Here is an 18,374-nt window from a genome sequence, read left to right as displayed (position 1 = left end):
ATGTTTATTCTTTGTATATTTTGCTTTATTTGGGTATGTACTTTAAAAGTCGAAGTTCGTGCGAAAGCCAGACAGCAAAACTGAGGAGAATTAATGATCCAGATTGATGAGCTGTGGCCAATGGCACAGGTACATAGGTTAATAATGTGGATACACCTAAAGTAGCTTGTGTCCAGGCCATAATAGTTACAGCATTAATAGCCCAATTTGCACGTTTGGGTAATTTTTTGCGACTCATTAGCCATAAAGCCGTAATAAATGATACTGTTGTTATGCCCAATATACGATGATTGAACTGAACCGTCGTTGGATTTTCAGTAATATTTTTGTGTATTGGTTTAAATTGCAGTATATCATTAGGTATCCAGTTATCGCCCATTTTTGGAAATGAGTTGTAAACTAATCCAGCATCCAGTCCAGCCACAAATGCTCCAGAGATGGCTGTCAAGAACACCATACCTTTCGTTACATGAGACAATTTCTTAATATTAAGTACCCGCTTTGCTGTAGATACAGATATATCGGATGGTATCAATTTAGACATTGCATTAGATAAAAACAAAGCATATAGGACAAATGCAGCAGCTAAATGCGATGCCAATCTATATTGCGAAACGCGCGGCACATCATTTGGGTTATCAAATCTGTCTTCCAAGCCGGACTTCACCATATACCATCCCATTAGACCTTGGAGTCCAATTAAAGTGCCTAATAATAATACAACCTTTTTTGTTCTAGCACAAAAATAGCCTTTCCTCCAAAAGTATGCAGCCGGAACTAGAAAAAACGCACCGATCGCGCGACCCCACATTCTGTGTATATATTCCATCATATATATAAATTTAAAGTCTTCCAATGTTATGCTAGCATTCTTTCTGGAAAAAAAGAGTTATGAAAATATTAATTATATATTAAATATATGTTTTACATTTTGAGGTAGGTTTATTTTATTAATAAATTGAACATTTGGTTTTTGCATTCAAAAATATCAATATAATGATATCCTTTAACGTCCAAAGGACAATTTGCTTTAATCGACATCTGCAACAAAGTAATATGCAAAATAGATTCAGGCCTACCTTCCTAATAGACTAGAAAGTAAGAGGTCCTTAATTCATCTCCCAAGAAGAAACAAAATAGTCTCATTTAACTAATCAATTTGTTTATTGGTAAACACAAACTAATTCTTTAGAATTTGCTCATGTCGGTTAAGCTATCTATTTATAAATATGCTCAGAAATAATTTTACTATATTTATAATCAAATCCATTTGTTTGAATACATTCAAGACTTTTATTTTGGTTGTTGGAAAATATCCTATATGTTTATTTTTTATTTGTTTACTTACAGTTTAAATTCTGGATACTGTTGATATTTCTCAAACTCTTTAATCCATTCTTCCTGATTGCGTGGCATGTGCTCACCAAGTAGTTTCCAAGACACCATTGAAAGTCCAGATTCTGTTAATCTTGTAACACCGCCTTTATGTAAAAATGCATTTTCTAAGGTTGGCATTTTAAATTAATTTAATTTTGTTTTAAACTTACCAAGTCCAACAGCAACGAACACCATGCCGCTGCATCCTAGAAACCACTTGCCAACTGTTTTATCATTTGATTTGCTTAAATGATTCACTTGAGGTGGTCGTGGCGGTATATGCTGAATGAAATAAGAAAAGAAAATTTACTGCTATCTTAGTATTTAAGGTAAAAATATAAATATCATAAATAAATAAAATAAAACGCGGATATAAAAAGGGGAAAGATCACTCTACCATGAGGGCCACCAGCAGTCCTCGAACGATTTTGGTGATGAAAACAAGGGGAAAAAGGTGGAGATAGGCAGTGGTAAAAACCGACGGTAAGCCCACAAACCGCGCAGTGTGTCGTCTTAGCGACTTGTTGCCCACCGGGAGAAAATACAAGGAAGCGGTGATGCTCGAGCAAGTCAAAATTATGTTAAATTACTCGAAACTCGATTTAGGTCGCAACTACATATTTGTAACTAGAACGTGAGTCCCAAAAGCCTCTGCTGCTCTACCGAGCAGCATTGTTCTGAACTCCTTTCGATTTACATAATACTTTGCGGCTGTTATTTTTAAGCTAAAGCTATCAGATACGTCAGCACAATGCTCAAGTCAGAAATGCAAGCCGTGCGAGAATTCAGAGTCCACACGAAGCGCCCGTTGCCCACGACATTGCTCCTGGCCAGTCATATTTTGCAAGTGTCCTGAACAGTTGACAGCCCGCACAGAGCAGAGTCCGCCTTACCCCGAGTAAGAAACACAGACGGAAATGCATATTGCTCCATTGCACTGTTCGCCAGGTTGGATGGAATGATGCGTCCAAAAACTAACAGCAGAGTAGGTCTACTTCGCATATTTGTACATTGTATAATTTTTGTGGCCATACATAATACCTACTTTGACTTGAGCTTCCAAAACAGTGTGCTGCAAACTGCGTCTTTGAATAACAATCTTTAACGCATTGGCTCTTTGATAAATCGATCGAAGCATTATTAAAAGGTAATTATTTTGTCTACAGTTAATAGGATATAAACTTTCCTTTGCGGCATATATATATGTATTTATTTAAAAGTTAGGGATGAACCAAACACATATGTTTCAGTTAGAATCAGTTCAGTTAAACGATTCATTGAAATGACTAACCTATAGGTTTGTTCCTACTGGCATCGCGTTTGCACCCACATCTAAAGATTGTAGAAGTTATTATAGGAAACGCAGTAGCTTTTGTAATTCATCGTTCTAGTAAATGCGAATGCCCTTGGCCATCTAGTCGGTCCTCAATTTATTTATTTTTTTACTTATTACGGGCGACAAAATGAATGTTAACCTAAGTATTATATACAAAGGAAAATAAAATTAAAATGCCCCTTTTAACAGCTTATTTTGTCAGTGATGTTATAAGAGCCTACAGCTAAAAAGGATGGTGCTAGCAGAGTAAATAGATTTCTTAAGTAGCAATTAAAAATAATCTTAAGTTGCTATATTATTGAAAAGGTAAAGTGATAGTGATGGGAAATCGCCGACCCGGTGATTCGATAAATCGAATCAGCTCACAAAAATATCGATATTTCTGGAATTTCTAGGTAAGTCAGTGCATCCCTGATAGACGCTCCTTTGGGAAACAGCATTCGGTTTATGAAGTGTTTTTTTTTTTATTAATCTCTTAATTATAGTGACCAAAGTAAATCAACTTGAAAATGGAGAATTTACTAAACACACAGTTTGTGAAACTGAAAGAAGCTATGAACAATCTCTATAAATTAAAGAGTAGTGTGAGTACGATATGACTTTCGATCAACTGATATTCTAAAATGTATTTATTTTTAGGAACATGCTTTGGAATCGCAACAATCTACAAGTGTATTAATGTTTGTGGCTCTTAAGCATTCGAACCGGACGGTCAAGCGAAACATTAAGTCTGGGCGAGATGAATTGCATTTGCAAAAATCGAAAGTTGACCTAAGTAGATTGCAATTGCAAAATCTTCTGTATGAAGTTAGCCATTTGAAAAAGGAAATCGTCCGATGTCAGAAATTTAAAAGTCGCGATACTTATTTGGAATTGTTGTCTGATAAAGAATATTCCAACAAGCTTTCTGGTGATTATAGTGAGAAGGCGAATTTGTCAGATCACAAAAGCCATTTATATCGTTTGGAATGCGAATTACGATTGCGTAAAGAACTTGATAATCAGTACAGTGCTTTGCTCTCATCAAAGCAGGAGTTGTTGCAAGAAAATCTTAAGCAGACACAAAAATATCTTTCATTCGCTCCGGCCTTACGCACTCTGCTAGAATCGACTAAACCATTACATGATGCGCTCCAGCTGTCCCTTGACGTTGAATGGAAATTAAGCTCAATATTTAAGTACCTGCCACGGCCTTTGTATATATTATTTATAAACCTGCAAGCCCTGCAACGCGACAAGAAAGACTTTGCATCCGAAGTAGTTGGTTTTGAGAGCGATGCACAAATGCAGGAATTGCTTTCGGAATCGGAAAATATTCTAAAGGAACGTCGACATTTTATGGAGAAAAAGAGTACCTGTGAAGCGACGCCTGAGAGCACAATAGAAAGTCTCTTGAAACCTCATCCGCTTCATATAAAACTCGTTGTAAGTTGAACAAAAAAAACTATGCTCGGTGTGCACAGAGCACTTTTTATAGTATATCCTTGTAGAGGGAATAATATTTTTGCCGTGCAATTGAAGGAGCCACCTCCGACCCCATATATATATTCTAGATCAACATTAGCGAAATGTATATAGCTATATACGCCTGTCTGTTACTATGCAACCTAATCTCAGTTTTAAAGCGTCTGATGCGTCTAAAGCTACATAGGAACGCCAAGTCAAAATGTAGGTTCTTGTATGGAAAACTTTTGCTTTATCAAGATATCTGAATTAGTAAGTTTTACTAAGTTCAACGTCGGCCGAAAAGAAGGTTTTAGTATGAACCATTTCTTTTTGGTTCAGAGAAATATCTCTGCCAAACGAAGTGCTCGTTAGTTTCAGTATGCCCCTGATATATGTGCAACATCTTATCTTATCAACAGCGGTAGAATTAGTCGAAGAATGCGGTTTGTATGTTAATATATTTTTTTCCCAAGATATACATATATAGCCTGCAAATATCTGCATAACTATTATTAAAATTATTTATATTTTCTTTGGGAATTATATAAACAACATTTTATTGACGCACTTTACGCTTTACGCTATAGGCTCCCATCAATTAGCTGAAAGTCTTTATTACATTGATACATCATAATAATACATAATACTATTATATTTATTTTGTATTGTACTGGTTTTAACTAATTTATCGAAACGTATGGATTTTTATATGTTTTAATTATAGATAGAAAGCCCAGATAAATGTTATGAGTTGGTGTTAATAATCAGGTATTGGGAATTGCTTAAATGTGTCACAGTGTATCCACAATTCAACAGCACGAATAACTCCAGTTTTCAAGGGTTAGTATTAATAATATGTATAACATTAAATAATAAAATAATTTTAATTTTTTTAAAGAGACATTAATGTGGTTGAGGATCTTTTAGGACATTTATATCCCGATGATTCGGGACAAGATATTCCTATTCCAGGCATCGAATATGAGGTAAGAAATTAATGAAAAATGTCTGGATCAGGTTAAATTATTATAAAATTATAAAATATTTAGACGCAGACTGGTAATTGGTTCAAATATAATGTCTTTAAAATGATCTATTTTCTGTTTTCAGTTGCAAAGTCTAAATTTGACCACGGAAGAGTGCCTGGAATACCTTGTTCAAAATAGATTTGGAAAGCCATATTGCTGGTTGCAAAGCATGTGTTCAATAGCGACAGTCAATAATAAGAAGATTTTCAAACACGAATTCAATTTGCATAAGATGATTCGTAAAGTATTCATTCAAATCCTAAAACGTTGGCGATCTTGGCTGAGATTAACCCAGCAAATTCGAGGCTTGACCTACAAAGATATTGATATGTCGGCAGCAAAGGAAAATATTTATCCAGCAGGCTTAACGGGTAGTCTTGTCCAGTGGACTGCAATTTCTAGTGAAGAATTCAACATTCAAAATTCGGGCTTAATTAACAACTTGTCGCCTTCTAATGAAATCACGTACACCTCCTATAGGGCTGTTATCGTGCGTGGATCTGCCAAAATGGAATGTTTTATTCGAATACCCAGCAACTACCCTCTGGATATCCCACTCTGGACATTAAGCGTGCATTGGAATGGTCGGCACACTTCAGTGAACAATGCAGCTATTAAGGTAAGGATATCAATTTGGTCAATATCTTTTGTCTTTCAACACAAAATCTATCCTTGCAGATGATGGAATTCTGGACAAACTCGCTGCAGCCGAAGAATTTAGAGAGCGGCAACCGACTGCTCTACTCGCAACTGTTTCGTACGATTTATAGCTTCGACATTTTTCTTGAAACTGAAGGAGCAGTGCAAACTGTCAGGGAATACAATAAAGAAAAGCCGTATATTAGCGCATACACGAAACGGATTCGTTTGCGCCCATACAAGTACATTATGAAGGGATCTGTATATACATTTAAACAATAAATAGAGTTCATCTTGTAATGCATATGTAACTTTTTTTAAATTTATTTGTGCGCTATCAGCTAATATAATTTAGAAAATGGATACAATGAACATCTGAACGGATGAAAACTAATTTTTTGTGATGCCGTTGCCGCCACGGACCCTGTTGGCAGCGTTGAACCAGAATTGTTGGTAACTATTTCACGATTCTCATCCGGCATTATTTTGTCAACAACATGCTTGCTGATTAAACCATCATCGCCCAGAAAGCAGATGGAGTATCCGTCGTACCAAGACTCCTGGTCTTTGAGTACTTCTTGCAGCGCCCACACTTTGTATTTCCAAAATTGAAACATTACTTTCAAGCCCGATATGCCTCTTACTCGCCATCTGATGCGCACTGTGTAATCCTCGGAGTGTTTAGTTATTTTAAGTATTTCGAATTTAACGTATGCGTACTTCAAATGACCAACCGTACGGAGAATCGCTATTTGCTTAACATAGTGGTACAAACCTACCGTGTATTTGCCGGTAATGTTATTTTGAAATATCAGATTTGGACTATAGATGGAGTAGTCCAGTGGTTCGACAAACAGTTTTGGCAGTGTACCCTTCAGGACATTGTAGGCACGGTCTAAGTCTTCAGAGCTCTTGTTATGTTTGTTTTCCAAGGCGGGTTTTTTTAATTTATTATCATGTGTATTTTCGGAAGCGGTTTGTGTAAAATTGCATTTTTGTATCAGTGGATATGACCCTTTGTGGGTTTCCACTTGTGTTACGTATAAACGTTGAAGAATGGGGGCCAACGATCGATCTCTGTGATAACATCTATTTAGACAAGTAATCTTGATTCCACGCAACATTATGACTGAATAGTTTCTATATTTAGTGACCGCAAGGAAAGAATTAGATTCAGTATTAAATTTGACTGATATTCACAGAATTGTATTTTCCTGTTTTATGAATGGTCGATTATAAGAAATCGCTAAGACAACACGCGTGCTTCATATGAATGACAATATGTATATAACAATAAATATATAATATTGCATATGATTACAAAACTTAATAGTTTAATGAAACAGGCTGAAAATCTGTAATCTATCGATAGTATCGATTCGATAATTATTATTAGTGATTCCTTAAAATACATCGTTTTCCTTACATAAGTCGAGCTGATTCGATATATTGAACCATTTAATATCACCAGATATAATCGATGTTTTCAAGCGTTTCATCCAAAGCATAATTAATTACATATAATTTGTCCTATACCTTAAGGCAACAGTCATGAAAATCCACACTTTCACAATAATTGTTATTTCTAAACATCTTTCCTAAAGTTATTTAATTGTAAATTATGTAGATCTATATTTACACATTTTGTTAGCTGGTGCGAGCTACGCAGCTTAATTGATTTATATCAAAAATGAATCAATTTTCTTTCCATTATACAAGTTATCGCCAGATTGGCTGATTTATTTATGGCTGATTTATTTATGGCAGCCGGCTTTAATTATTTTTAAAAGTCTTTAAGATCTGCCAATATTTAGCAACATCCAGAAAATTGAATTAATCGGAGGTCTGTTTCAAAGATTTGTAAGGTAATGGAAACTCGCTTATATTTTGCTACAGCATCCGGCGAAATTTCGCGATGATGCCCACATCACTGACTGAAATGCTAATGAAGAATAACGGCAAGTGTGGGTTGAGTGAAAAAGCAAAAGAAGCCGCTTATAAATTGAAGTGACCACAGCACCTTAGCTGGTGTTGTGGGACTTTTCCGAAGCATTTTCGGCATGCGCTGCGTTCGATTTGCGGTGGCAAAGGATAAATAAATAAATAGCACTGTGGCCTCATTTTCGGCAAAATAGTGCTTAACTTCTATCCTCACCATCAAGATTCTTAATCTAATATAAAGCGATAGCTCGATGCTAAAAATATATATAAGGTAGTCTTATATAGGTAGTTATTCTAATGGATGATATCGAAAACAGGGTTTTTTGATGATACATAGCAGTAAATAATATGTAAATTATATTCTTAACCTATTTATCAATAAAACCAATCAATTGGCTCGTCTTTGTTGTAGACAGTGGAAACAACGCATCAATGCAGGAAAACCGGTATTCGTTGTGGCTGAACCACCCTGTGTTTAGAAACATGATGTTATTCTACATTATATTATATGTCTGGTAGAAAGGTCTTTATATTTGAAAATGTATAGTTTATTATTATCTACGCGAAGATTAATGCCGCACGTAAGTTTAGCTAATATTGTGATTTATTTAACGTTACGCTAATGTTAATATTTTTAGAAAGAAATTTTGATTGCCGGCTCTGGCCTAAGGAGGCAGTCAAGAGGAAAAGCCTCAACTCCAATGAACACAATTGTGATGTTTGTGCCGCAACAAGAGGTATATAGATAGATACACGTATATTTATATATACGTATTATTTAAGCATTAAATAATCGCATTTTTTCCTATGCTAATAATATTTAATGAAGGCTTGGGTAGTGGAACGAATGGGAAGGTTTCATAGAATTCTGGATCCCGGTCTAAATATTTTGGTTCCTGTCGCCGATAAAATCAAATATGTTCAAAGCCTAAAGGAAATAGCGATAGATGTTCCCAAACAAAGTGCCATTACATCCGATAATGTGACTCTAAGCATTGATGGTGTGCTTTACTTACGTATTATTGATCCCTATAGAGGTTTGTTTTACATACGAATTACACAAATTGCCAAGTAACTACCAAACATTAATTTTAGCTTCTTATGGTGTGGAGGATCCCGAATTTGCCATAACTCAACTCGCACAAACAACAATGAGATCTGAACTCGGTAAAATGTCATTAGACAAAGTGTTCAGGGAAAGGGAATCCTTGAATGTCAGCATTGTTGATTCAATAAATAAAGCCAGTGAAGCTTGGGGTATTGCCTGCTTGCGCTACGAAATACGAGATATTAGGGTAAATATTTAAGATATGTATTTGGCTTTAACATATATATATATATATTTCAATCAAAATCAGTTGCCGACCAGAGTCCATGAAGCAATGCAGATGCAAGTTGAAGCGGAAAGAAGAAAAAGAGCAGCGATTCTAGAATCGGAGGGAGTTCGTGAAGCTGAAATTAATATTGCTGAGGGAAAGAGAAAATCACGAATTCTTGCGTCAGGTATTTATATAATCGTACACAAATGTACGTTTTTGTATAAATTAGTTCAGTGGGGTATTCAAATTAAAACTAAAATGAAAAAAACAAGCTAAATCTAAGAATTTTGGCTGCAGAGCGGGCGCCGCCTCGTGCAGGTGACGCAATTCTCCGCGTATATTTCGCAATTATCTGTCTCTGGCCAATGTGCGCGTCGCTGACCACCGCGCGTGCTGCAGTAGCGGCCAGCTTGTGGTTAACTACTTGATCCAAAAGTGCGACTGTCAAATTCCTTGATTTGGCAAGTGTCTTGATTGGAAGCTGAGCACCATGTTGTTATGCAATTCGTCAGGGCCAATACTTGGCTGTTGCATTTCGCCACAATGTTGTCTGGGCTCGCCTTCGAGGTCGAGTTCATCGAGTGCTTTGGCGGCGGATTCGTTGTATACCTCTTCGTTTAGACTTGGTTTGAATCGGGGTCGGTTCGAAAATCAACACGTTTTTGATAATTTATTTATAATACCTCGCTTAAATAACTTTTGATTTTGGAATATGATACCGCTTTGTAATACCAACTTTCGAATGATGTAATGTGGCAGTATGTATAACCTATATATATAACTTTTGTACGTATAAGACCTTGTGTAAATGTACGTGTTTGGTCGTCTCTTATACTCAAGACATCAGTCAAATTGCATGAATCATATTTATAGTTGATTTCATATTTACAGAGGCTGAACGACAAGAACACATCAACAAAGCTAGCGGGGAGGCTGCTGCCATGATCGCAGTTGCCGATGCCAGAGCGCGAAGTCTGCAAGCCTTATCAAAATCTCTGTCTCATACAGTAAGTACAATTCAATAATCTAGTATCACTTAGGGGCTGACATTCTAACCATTTTTATTAAACGGTACTCAATATCAAATACAGTTTTTGCCGCGGGGGTAAAAAAAAAGAGTAGACTTTGAATTTGGTAGCTATGTCATCTATTCGTCGCCTATAATTCTCAAGTTGTTATAACCGCGGACTGGGGTCAATGGCTGGCAAATTCTGTGTATCATTGAACAGGGGGAAGCACAGTCTGGGGCGGATTTTCAATTAGCTAATCACAGAAGCTGCTCACACTAACATTTAAGGAAAATCTTTTTAACAACGAACTTCTAGCTTTTCTGTTTTTCAACCTAATGTATAAAAACCAATTCCGAATATATACAACGCATTAAGTCTATGGCTGGCCGAAGTTAGCCTTACTTCTGGTTTTTTTTTTTTGTTGTCATTTAACGTATTTATTCTTTTATTATAGGAGGGGAGGAATGCTGCATCTTTAACGTTGGCCGAGCAATATATTGAAGCTTTTAAAAAGTTAGCAAAATCAAACAATACAATGATATTGCCATCAAATCCCGGCGATGTAACTGGGCTTGTTGCGCAAGCCTTGGCTGTTTACAATAATGTTTCTAATCAAAGCTTCGAATTGGCACCGCAAGCCAATGAAAACTGCTTAAAGAAGAATGTGGAATATAATTCCTTCAATGAAGAAAAAAATAGTGTTAAAATTAACATTGAATAAAATAAAATTTAGAAAATTTTAAAACTATTTTGACTGATCTCCGGCAGTTTTCTTCGAGACTTACATAAAATATTACACGGTATGAACAAATTCAATTAACATTTCCTTTTTATTTTTCAATCGAAAATTTTATTTTTTATTTAAAATCGTTTTATTTATTTTTTTAATTTATAGCTATGTATTGGTAGATGTATACCATTCTACTATTACGATCCTACCGCATGTCAAGTATCGTGACCCTAGTCAGTTTTGCGATTTATATTTTTATCGATTACCTGGAAACGGGGCAAATTATCGATTTTCGAAAACAAACTCGTGTTGCGCGGCCACTTAGAGGACCTAAATTTTTAAGTTTCTAGGTCTTATAGGTTTTAAGGTTTTTATACATACGGACGGGCGGACAGACAGACGGACATGGCTATGATACTGATCAAGAGTATATATACTTTATGGGCTGTCGGTATTGCCTTTTATTAAGCTTAAACTTTTATGGATCCCCATATATTCATATTCATATTCATATTCATTTAAAGATACATGTGGATATTATAAGAAAACTTGATTTTCCCAGTGTAAATCATAAATCAGTTCGTAGGTATTTGAGTTTTTTGCCAGTTTTTGTCGCGTCCGACAAGCAACACTTATTAGATCGATCCATTTCAATTGTATTTATTTTAATGTCTACTTTTTTAAAAGTTTTCTCATCTATATATTCCAAATCGGTTTGAGAAAGCACATTTTTAGAAACCGCCATGCGCCGGAAAAAAAATAGATCTATGGCAAAAAGAATCGCACATATAAACGACACAGCTCCGAGGGAATAACCATAAGATAAGATATCATCCGGCAACTGTTCCAGAACACCAAATATTAATAGTCCTGAAACAAACACAAAAAAAATATTAATTTATAAATATAAATTCTCTGGAATATATAACAAACTAATCGACGAGTTTAAGCGAAATTTATCTCATGCTACCTTCTTAAATAAGGGCAAATATTTCTGTTTCATCAAGCGATGGTCCAAAGAATTTGGACCCAGTAACAAAATTTGAATTTACATTACGTTTTATATTATGCTCTACGTCTCATTTACTTGCAAATAACAATTTAATGTTCATTGCGCAAAAACCAACAGCAATAATAAATAAATTCTTTCATTTTAGATTCCATGTTTAAGGCTTGAGATTGAGAAATAAATTCTTCAAGATATTTGAAACAGAGTTAAAAGGCGATCGTAAAAAATATTCATGCAATCGATTTCAGCGATTGTGCAGACTCGCGGTTGGAATTTTCACAATTCGATTCTACATTCCCTTCATCACATAAGGTAAAAAATTCAGCTTCCTAGCTCTTATGATTTAAGGCTGTGCTTTCATCGACAGTCAGCCAATTAGCATAAAACTTTTTTATATAAAACTTTTTTATATAAAACTTTTTTCATATAAAACTATTTATTCTGACTAATACTTAAGATTTACGATAAAGTAGTATGCTCCGCCAGGTTCTGACATATGTAGTACCTGCAGCAAAACAATGAACGTATCAGGACGATAGATTTAAAACTGAGGGATTAATTAGCATAAAAGCAAACAGACTGACAGACAGACAATTATGGCATATGGCTATTTCGGGTCGGAAAATGATTATAACAATGCTTGTTGATGAATATAGTAAAATACCTTGTATGGTGAAGAACAATATTCCAAAGCTCAATAAAATAATCTCAGTTATGTGATAATTCGAATCCTTTTCTTTGATCCTGAAATATAATTGCAATACACATAGCTTTTATTTTTATCATCTGACCCAAATTACCAAAATAATGCTTACCTCGATAGCAATAAAATAGTTGATATAAATGTATATCCCATAAAAGTGAGGACACTTAATTCATCGGTTTCCTTTGTCAATGAAATTGTATTCAAAAGCATCCATTCCGTTAATCTTTTGTTGTTGATTGTTAACAGGCGCTCAGAGTATTTATCAGATAACTTTTTTAAACAGGTTGCTGCCACAGTTGCAATCTGTAAAAAATTAAACAAAATCGATTATTTACAGAGATGCATGAAGGATTTGGCTAGATTGCTTGGTTCGGTATCGTAACTGATCCTTGTTTTCTTTTTACTACTAAATGATGCCCTGTAGTTATTTCTTTCCCGAAAGAATCCCAAGGATATAACCCCGGTGGTCCAGTTGTTTCTATCCTGTCTTAGGAATCATCACTTAGATCGGCTTCTACCATTTTTGAAGGAAGTTGCCAAGCAAATGCATCTTGGGCATTATAGCAGCATGTTAATAAGGTATTTTAATAAAAAATAGCTAATATTGCGTTCTTGTTGACCTTTAATCAAATATCGAGCCTGCTCAATTAAAATTTTATATAATCGCTCGGCCAAAATGCCATAGGTTGTCATGGTTCAGCAAAGCTGTCACGTGATGGAGTTGGAGCTGAGCACACTGGTAGTGGGGTTTGGCTTGGACAAATTTTGACAGGAGACGTTGACTATTACTTCCTGTTGATTAGGCGCATTTGTGAGACTGAGCATGTAGATTGTAGGATCATTCTAGCAACGTAGGGTACGAACTGAGTAGATGCTACTAATAGTTGAGAGAGTATCGTTTTAAAAGTTGTTTTGATTATTTGTTGTGACCCAAAAACTATAAACTATAAGCACAATAAAAAAATAACATAAAATGAATAAGTGTAATTGTTTGAACAAAGTAATAACAAAGAGAATTATTACTCAGACAAATAATTTTTATTTTTTTTTCTTCGGCAACATAATGTATATTAATCCTTGGCCATATGTGTCTGTCCATCTATATGTCCCTGGAACTTGCTCTAAATGAATTTAAAAATACCCAATCTGAAAAGAATACTTATTGACTTTGGTTTTCGCACTCATACGCAATATTTTTGCACTTAGCATTTTATAAACGTCTGACAATTAGCGTCAAAGCTAAGCTAATCAGAAAAAAATTTCCCATAAAGTGAGGCCAAGGTTAGAAGCAGCGCATTTTGTGTAGAAATAAGTTATGATGTTTGTGATGGCAGCTCGGCGTGTTGTACAGGGAATCTCCTAGTCGGTCATTCCGACCATATCACTCTTACTTGCTAAGAAAATAATATGTATTTTTCTCAATTGATTAGCCAATGAAAATGGCTTACATTAATTAAAGTTGAATAAGTTTCTAATATAAAAAACTGTTTGAAAAGAGTTGCTTAATAATTTGAAGCATTTCGATCATTGTGGATCTTTTTGTGGAAATTCAAAATAAATAAATTTTGTTAACAAATTTTAATATATTTTCAAATAATTAAAATGTACCACTTACAATTTGGCAAACTTTAACAAATATACAAGCAGCGAATTTCATTTTAGCATTAAGCTTATTCAACACATAACAATACAGTTGAAAATGATAATGCACATTATTTAATGAGACAAACAAGTAATAGTATGCATTACAATGAAGACTACGCCAAACAGATATGAATGTTTGTGAGAAATCCTCTATTTGAACTTAAATCTTTTTATCACGTTACGATGTTGCAGCCAAAGCGACCCCAAATTTTTTTTAGAGTATATGGATGTGTTATATTTGATCAATATATATTTTAAGTAATCAGATTAATATATGTTCAGTTTAATATTTATTCATTTAATTCAAAGCGTTGATGTATGGATATTTTTATCATTTAGAAATATCGTGCCGTGGGCCTAAGATCTGTACTTTAGGTGTCTCATTCTGCAACTAATATCATATTTGCACGTATGTTTTAAAAACATACATAGAGTGCATAAACTCATTTTGAGAACAGAGTATTTTATAGTCGATCATTGACTTTCAACGAAATCGTTTTCCTGATATAGCAATCAGGTTCATTAAAAATATAAGTAAGACCAAACATTTGCTGTTCTCACTTTCTTGCATAATGAATAAAATCTAGAATCAAAAAATGCTAAGTTTAAATTATATTATTACTATAATTCCATTATTACTATTTATTCTTTTATGGCTTTAAGCTTCTGTAGATTCTAGCATTAAGGGGAAATGCATTTATTTTAAAGAATGTTTGGAATATCTAAAAAAATCTAAATATGTACAAATGGCTAAATAGTCAGGAAATATCGCTGCTGATACAAAGGAAAAGAAAAAAAGATATATATCTAAATCGATAAAAAAAATAATTTTAACAAAGAAATAAATTTAGTTTTCTTATCTTATTTGTATTATTTTCTTAAAACAAGCGAGTGCGCTGTTAAGTTTTATTGATGCCAGCTAATGAAAAAGTGACGTTTTAGTTTTGAAAGTGAAAATGGGAACATGTCGCATAATATTCTATGGCAGATTAAACATCAGTTCTTGCTGATTAAAATAAATATTGTACTCAATTACATTTTCTCTATTGAAAATACATCAATTGTTGCTTTAAAACAATGAGCTTGTGTATAATTGGTGCCGGCACTGCAGGACTTTGTTGTGCTCGACGTGCAGTTGAGCTCAATCAAACTCCTACAGTATTTGAACTTTCGAATCAAGTTGGAGGAACATGGGTTTATGACAAAAATACTGGAACAGTTGACGGCATCGATGTGCACAGCAGTATGTATGCAAATTTGCGGTAAGTTATTTAAGAGAGGAAGAAATAAATATGTTTAAAACTATAATTATGAATATTCACATACTAATAGTTTCACATATTAATAGTTTTATTGATTAGTTATTGCCAACACAAATTATATGTTCATAAAGAATAAGAAATTGCAAATTGACCTCCCAAAACAACAGTTCTCTGGTCTGTAGTGCCGACTTAGCGATGCAAGAGCTTTAAGGCTTCAAGATTTTTGACAAACCCTGGGAAGACCTACGATTTAGTCCATTTCAATAGCAGTTGTGTCCATTTTTAGACAGGTACATCCCTCTTCGCCGATCGTTCCTATAGCAGCTATAATATATAGTAATCCGATCCAGTCGGCTCCGACATATGTTCAACGAGGGACGCATTCAAAGATTCATGACGATAGCTTCAATACGTGAGAGACTAGTTCGCATAGAAACAGAGATTGACAAAATTGGAAAAGTCAACATTAAAATTAATATATTGCAAATATATTTCTCTATATACTTAGCACAAATTTACCCAAGGAGATCATGGGATACCCAGACTTTGAAATCGGTGCCAAGAAAGAATCTTATATCTCATCTGAAGACATTTGTGCCTTTCTAAATCTGTACGCTGATCATTTCCAATTGAGAAAACACATAAAATTTAATTCATACGTGATACGGGTTTTAAAAAAAAGAGAGAAGTGGCAAGTAAGCAAAATAAAATAATCAATGAGGATCTTAATTTAATGTAAGGCCATTTATTTCTTATAGGTACTTGTGAAGAATTTATTGACAAATAATATGGAATTTTATTACTTTGACAAAATACTCATTGCAAATGGACACTATCATACACCAAATTATATACAAATTACGAATGCAAATCTATTTAGAGGTCAATATTTGCACAGCCATGATTACAGAAACAACGATCTCTTTCATGGTAAATATTATTAATTATTAAACTCTTAAATGTTTATTATTCGAATATGTTTAGGAAAGACTGTATTGGTAATTGGAGGAGGACCAAGTGCCTTGGACTTATCAAATATAATATCAAAGGCAGCAAAACAAGTCGTACTAAGCCATCATTTAAATGGTATTTCAAGTTCAATTTTTTTTAAAAATGTTGTCACCAAACCAGATGTTAAGGAGTTTACTGAAAATGGAGCATATTTTATGGATGGATCTTACACAGAATTTGATATAGTATTTTTCTGTACTGGATACAAGTACTCCTTCCCGTTTCTCAGTGTTACTTCTGGTATATACGTCGAAGACAACTGTGTCCAAATGCTTTACAAACAGTGCATCAATATACGAAATCCAACAATGGCATTTATTGGACTACCGTTCTACGTATGCGCCGCTCAAATGATGGATTTACAAGCACGGTTTGTTTTAAGTTACTTTTTTGGAACAAACAAATTGTTATCAAGCACAGAAATGACAGCAGATACACTACAAAACATGCAAAAACTCTGGGAAAGGGGTTACAAAAAGCGACAAGCTCATATGCTGGGGATCGATCAGGTAATGCTCAAAAGATCTGCTTAATACATTGAATTGTATTTATTAAATTTCAACTACGTTTCCGGGGATCACATTAGTAACTTATTCACAAAGATATATTGAATAGGCCTTGAAGAAAGTATTAGATGATTATATTCATGGGTGCCAGAAATCGATTATTGTGTGCAAGAGCTTTGTTCCGTCAACGCCGAATCACGTGCAATGGGCAAGCTTTCATTACAAGTCTGTTGATTTAAAAACGTATTATGCTTTAGTTAAGCTTGGTCCCAAAAGTCCAAACGGAATTCAAAAACAATACACCGAACAATGCGATTTACCCAATTTCCCTGTTAAGCCTGGCAAAGTGTTGCTTACATTTCAACTCTTCTTTGAAATCGATGCAACTAACGCGCCTAGATCACGGCCTCTCGAAACGAAATCTGCTGGGTTTACAGTTTTATCTGTCTACTTTTGGATTTCACCAACTCGAATCGATACAAATGTTGCCAAACACAAAGGATGTCACAAAATCCAATCAGATTCTAACAAATTAAATATTTATTGTGTAAATTGCGTTTTTAAAATGAAGTTAGATGCGTACAAAGGATTTTCCTGTCAGACTCTCTCGACTAGATCACTGTTATTTGTTATTAACAATATAAAAATATAATAGTATTGCATTCCTTTGATTTAAATAAATACATTTTTCAGATGCAGTATTTCAATGAATTAGCCGAGACGGCGAAGATTGGAAACATCAAACCTGTTATGGCAAAACTACATTGTGAAAGCAGTAACTGTTTTAATGAAAATTTGATTTACTTTCGTGATGACATTTTTAAGATTATTGACAGTGAAACATTTATAAAATTGAATTGATGATTATAATATTTTTATACCCAGATCCCATTGAAAATAGGTAGACCATTTATACCCAAAGGTTTGTCCGTCCGCATGTATAATCGCGAAAATCTCAGAACCTACAAGATGATAAGCCAGGGACTGGAAATTTCGAACGTAGGTCCTCTTAGTACCGCGCGGTTCGCCCTTTTTCCGATAGTCGATAACCTGCCCCATTTCCAAGCATTCCATAAAAATCGATATCGAAATACTATTTTTTTTAACAAACCTCCTAAGTTTTAAGAGTTAGACTCATCAAACTTGAAATGTAGTTTCTAGATAGAATATACAGATCAAGTGTCTTTCATATTCTGGCTACCATCTCCGCACTCCGCTCCACATCAAGTTTAATCGTATAAATAAATCTTTTGGAATTTAAACTACAGACGAAGATTTTTTATTATAAGTTTCAAGACGCGAGGCTATGGCACATTAAAGCTACAGATGCAAACTGTAAAAAATTTCAGGTAAAGTATTCACAGCTCGAGAAAACTCATTTTTGGAATATCTTAACACGACTGTTGATTC

The 18,374-nt window shown here is 34.5% G+C and overlaps 6 protein-coding genes across 8 annotated transcripts; 3 read left to right on the top strand and 3 right to left on the bottom strand.

Moving 5' to 3' along the window:
* Nucleotides 1-3: 3 nt before the first annotated feature.
* On the bottom strand, nt 4-2,602 carry LOC6625439 (heme A synthase COX15). The gene is made up of 4 exons (XM_002049939.4): nt 2,423-2,602; nt 1,548-1,659; nt 1,349-1,481; nt 4-875 (listed from the first exon to the last, which is right to left on the bottom strand). Exons 1-4 carry the CDS (start codon nt 2,513-2,515, stop codon nt 26-28), a joined length of 1,188 nt encoding a protein of 395 aa, XP_002049975.1. The 5' UTR covers nt 2,516-2,602; the 3' UTR covers nt 4-25.
* A 531-nt stretch (nt 2,603-3,133) lies between these two features.
* thoc5 (THO complex 5) lies at nt 3,134-6,130 on the top strand. The gene is made up of 6 exons (XM_002049940.4): nt 3,134-3,297; nt 3,353-4,138; nt 4,884-4,999; nt 5,058-5,145; nt 5,270-5,806; nt 5,866-6,130. The coding sequence occupies exons 1-6, from the start codon at nt 3,223-3,225 to the stop codon at nt 6,106-6,108; spliced, it is 1,845 nt and encodes a 614-aa protein (XP_002049976.1). The 5' UTR covers nt 3,134-3,222; the 3' UTR covers nt 6,109-6,130.
* On the bottom strand, nt 6,121-7,184 carry LOC6625441 (uncharacterized protein C6orf136 homolog). The gene has a single exon (XM_002049941.4). It carries the CDS (start codon nt 6,948-6,950, stop codon nt 6,168-6,170), a length of 783 nt encoding a protein of 260 aa, XP_002049977.1. The 5' UTR covers nt 6,951-7,184; the 3' UTR covers nt 6,121-6,167.
* A 1,028-nt stretch (nt 7,185-8,212) lies between these two features.
* Nucleotides 8,213-10,844, top strand: Stoml2 (stomatin like 2). The gene is made up of 7 exons (XM_002049942.4): nt 8,213-8,348; nt 8,406-8,504; nt 8,597-8,804; nt 8,863-9,062; nt 9,126-9,270; nt 9,978-10,093; nt 10,551-10,844. The coding sequence occupies exons 1-7, from the start codon at nt 8,307-8,309 to the stop codon at nt 10,815-10,817; spliced, it is 1,077 nt and encodes a 358-aa protein (XP_002049978.2). The 5' UTR covers nt 8,213-8,306; the 3' UTR covers nt 10,818-10,844.
* A 416-nt stretch (nt 10,845-11,260) lies between these two features.
* Nucleotides 11,261-14,307, bottom strand: LOC6625544 (uncharacterized). 2 transcript variants are annotated; one of them, XM_070209618.1, is made up of 4 exons: nt 14,157-14,307; nt 12,651-12,844; nt 12,500-12,579; nt 11,261-11,696 (listed from the first exon to the last, which is right to left on the bottom strand). In XM_070209618.1, exons 1-4 carry the CDS (start codon nt 14,196-14,198, stop codon nt 11,395-11,397), a joined length of 618 nt encoding a protein of 205 aa, XP_070065719.1. In that variant the 5' UTR covers nt 14,199-14,307; the 3' UTR covers nt 11,261-11,394. The 2 variants fall into 2 exon arrangements, with proteins under 2 accessions (XP_070065719.1, XP_002049979.2); XM_002049943.4 differs by lacking the exon at nt 14,157-14,307 and adding an exon at nt 13,331-13,485.
* Nucleotides 14,308-15,245: 938 nt separating this feature from the next.
* Fmo-1 (Flavin-containing monooxygenase 1) lies at nt 15,246-18,231 on the top strand. 2 transcript variants are annotated; one of them, XM_002049944.4, is made up of 5 exons: nt 15,246-15,447; nt 15,956-16,142; nt 16,206-16,377; nt 16,432-16,967; nt 17,658-18,231. In XM_002049944.4, exons 1-5 carry the CDS (start codon nt 15,263-15,265, stop codon nt 17,823-17,825), a joined length of 1,248 nt encoding a protein of 415 aa, XP_002049980.1. In that variant the 5' UTR covers nt 15,246-15,262; the 3' UTR covers nt 17,826-18,231. The 2 variants fall into 2 exon arrangements, with proteins under 2 accessions (XP_002049980.1, XP_070065718.1); XM_070209617.1 differs by lacking the exon at nt 15,246-15,447 and having other exon boundaries at nt 16,000-16,138.
* Nucleotides 18,232-18,374: the final 143 nt, after the last annotated feature.

This window comes from Drosophila virilis, chromosome 5 (genome assembly GCF_030788295.1).
Source record: "Drosophila virilis strain 15010-1051.87 chromosome 5, Dvir_AGI_RSII-ME, whole genome shotgun sequence".
NCBI lineage: Eukaryota > Metazoa > Arthropoda > Insecta > Diptera > Drosophilidae > Drosophila > Drosophila virilis.
This window is presented reverse-complemented; position numbering and strand designations above follow the sequence as displayed.

Bases quoted from the DNA above. Each gene is read 5' to 3' on its own strand.
- LOC6625439 (XM_002049939.4), bottom strand. From the start codon at position 2,515: ATGCTTCGATCGATTTATCAAAGAGCCAATGCGTTAAAGATTGTTATT. The intron at 1,660-2,422 runs GTAGGTATTATG...TATTTCATTCAG, and splicing joins TTTTGGAAGCTCAAGTCAAA to CATATACCGCCACGACCACC. The intron at 876-1,348 runs GTAAGTAAACAA...CTTTTTTTCCAG, and splicing joins CAGTATCCAGAATTTAAACT to AAAGAATGCTAGCATAACAT.
- thoc5 (XM_002049940.4), top strand. From the start codon at position 3,223: ATGGAGAATTTACTAAACACACAGTTTGTGAAACTGAAAGAAGCTATG. The intron at 5,146-5,269 runs GTAAGAAATTAA...TTCTGTTTTCAG, and splicing joins TTCCAGGCATCGAATATGAG to TTGCAAAGTCTAAATTTGAC. The intron at 5,807-5,865 runs GTAAGGATATCA...CTATCCTTGCAG, and splicing joins TGAACAATGCAGCTATTAAG to ATGATGGAATTCTGGACAAA.
- LOC6625441 (XM_002049941.4), bottom strand. From the start codon at position 6,950: ATGTTGCGTGGAATCAAGATTACTTGTCTAAATAGATGTTATCACAGA.
- Stoml2 (XM_002049942.4), top strand. From the start codon at position 8,307: ATGTATAGTTTATTATTATCTACGCGAAGATTAATGCCGCAC. The intron at 8,349-8,405 runs GTAAGTTTAGCT...TAATATTTTTAG, and splicing joins CGCGAAGATTAATGCCGCAC to AAAGAAATTTTGATTGCCGG. The intron at 10,094-10,550 runs GTAAGTACAATT...CTTTTATTATAG, and splicing joins CAAAATCTCTGTCTCATACA to GAGGGGAGGAATGCTGCATC.
- LOC6625544 (XM_070209618.1), bottom strand. From the start codon at position 14,198: ATGAAATTCGCTGCTTGTATATTTGTTAAAGTTTGCCAAATT. The intron at 12,580-12,650 runs GTAAGCATTATT...ATTATATTTCAG, and splicing joins ACTATTTTATTGCTATCGAG to GATCAAAGAAAAGGATTCGA. The intron at 11,697-12,499 runs GTATTTTACTAT...TGTTTGTTTCAG, and splicing joins ATTGTTCTTCACCATACAAG to GACTATTAATATTTGGTGTT.
- Fmo-1 (XM_002049944.4), top strand. From the start codon at position 15,263: ATGAGCTTGTGTATAATTGGTGCCGGCACTGCAGGACTTTGTTGTGCT. The intron at 16,143-16,205 runs GTAAGCAAAATA...TATTTCTTATAG, and splicing joins AAAAAAGAGAGAAGTGGCAA to GTACTTGTGAAGAATTTATT. The intron at 16,378-16,431 runs GTAAATATTATT...GAATATGTTTAG, and splicing joins AAACAACGATCTCTTTCATG to GAAAGACTGTATTGGTAATT.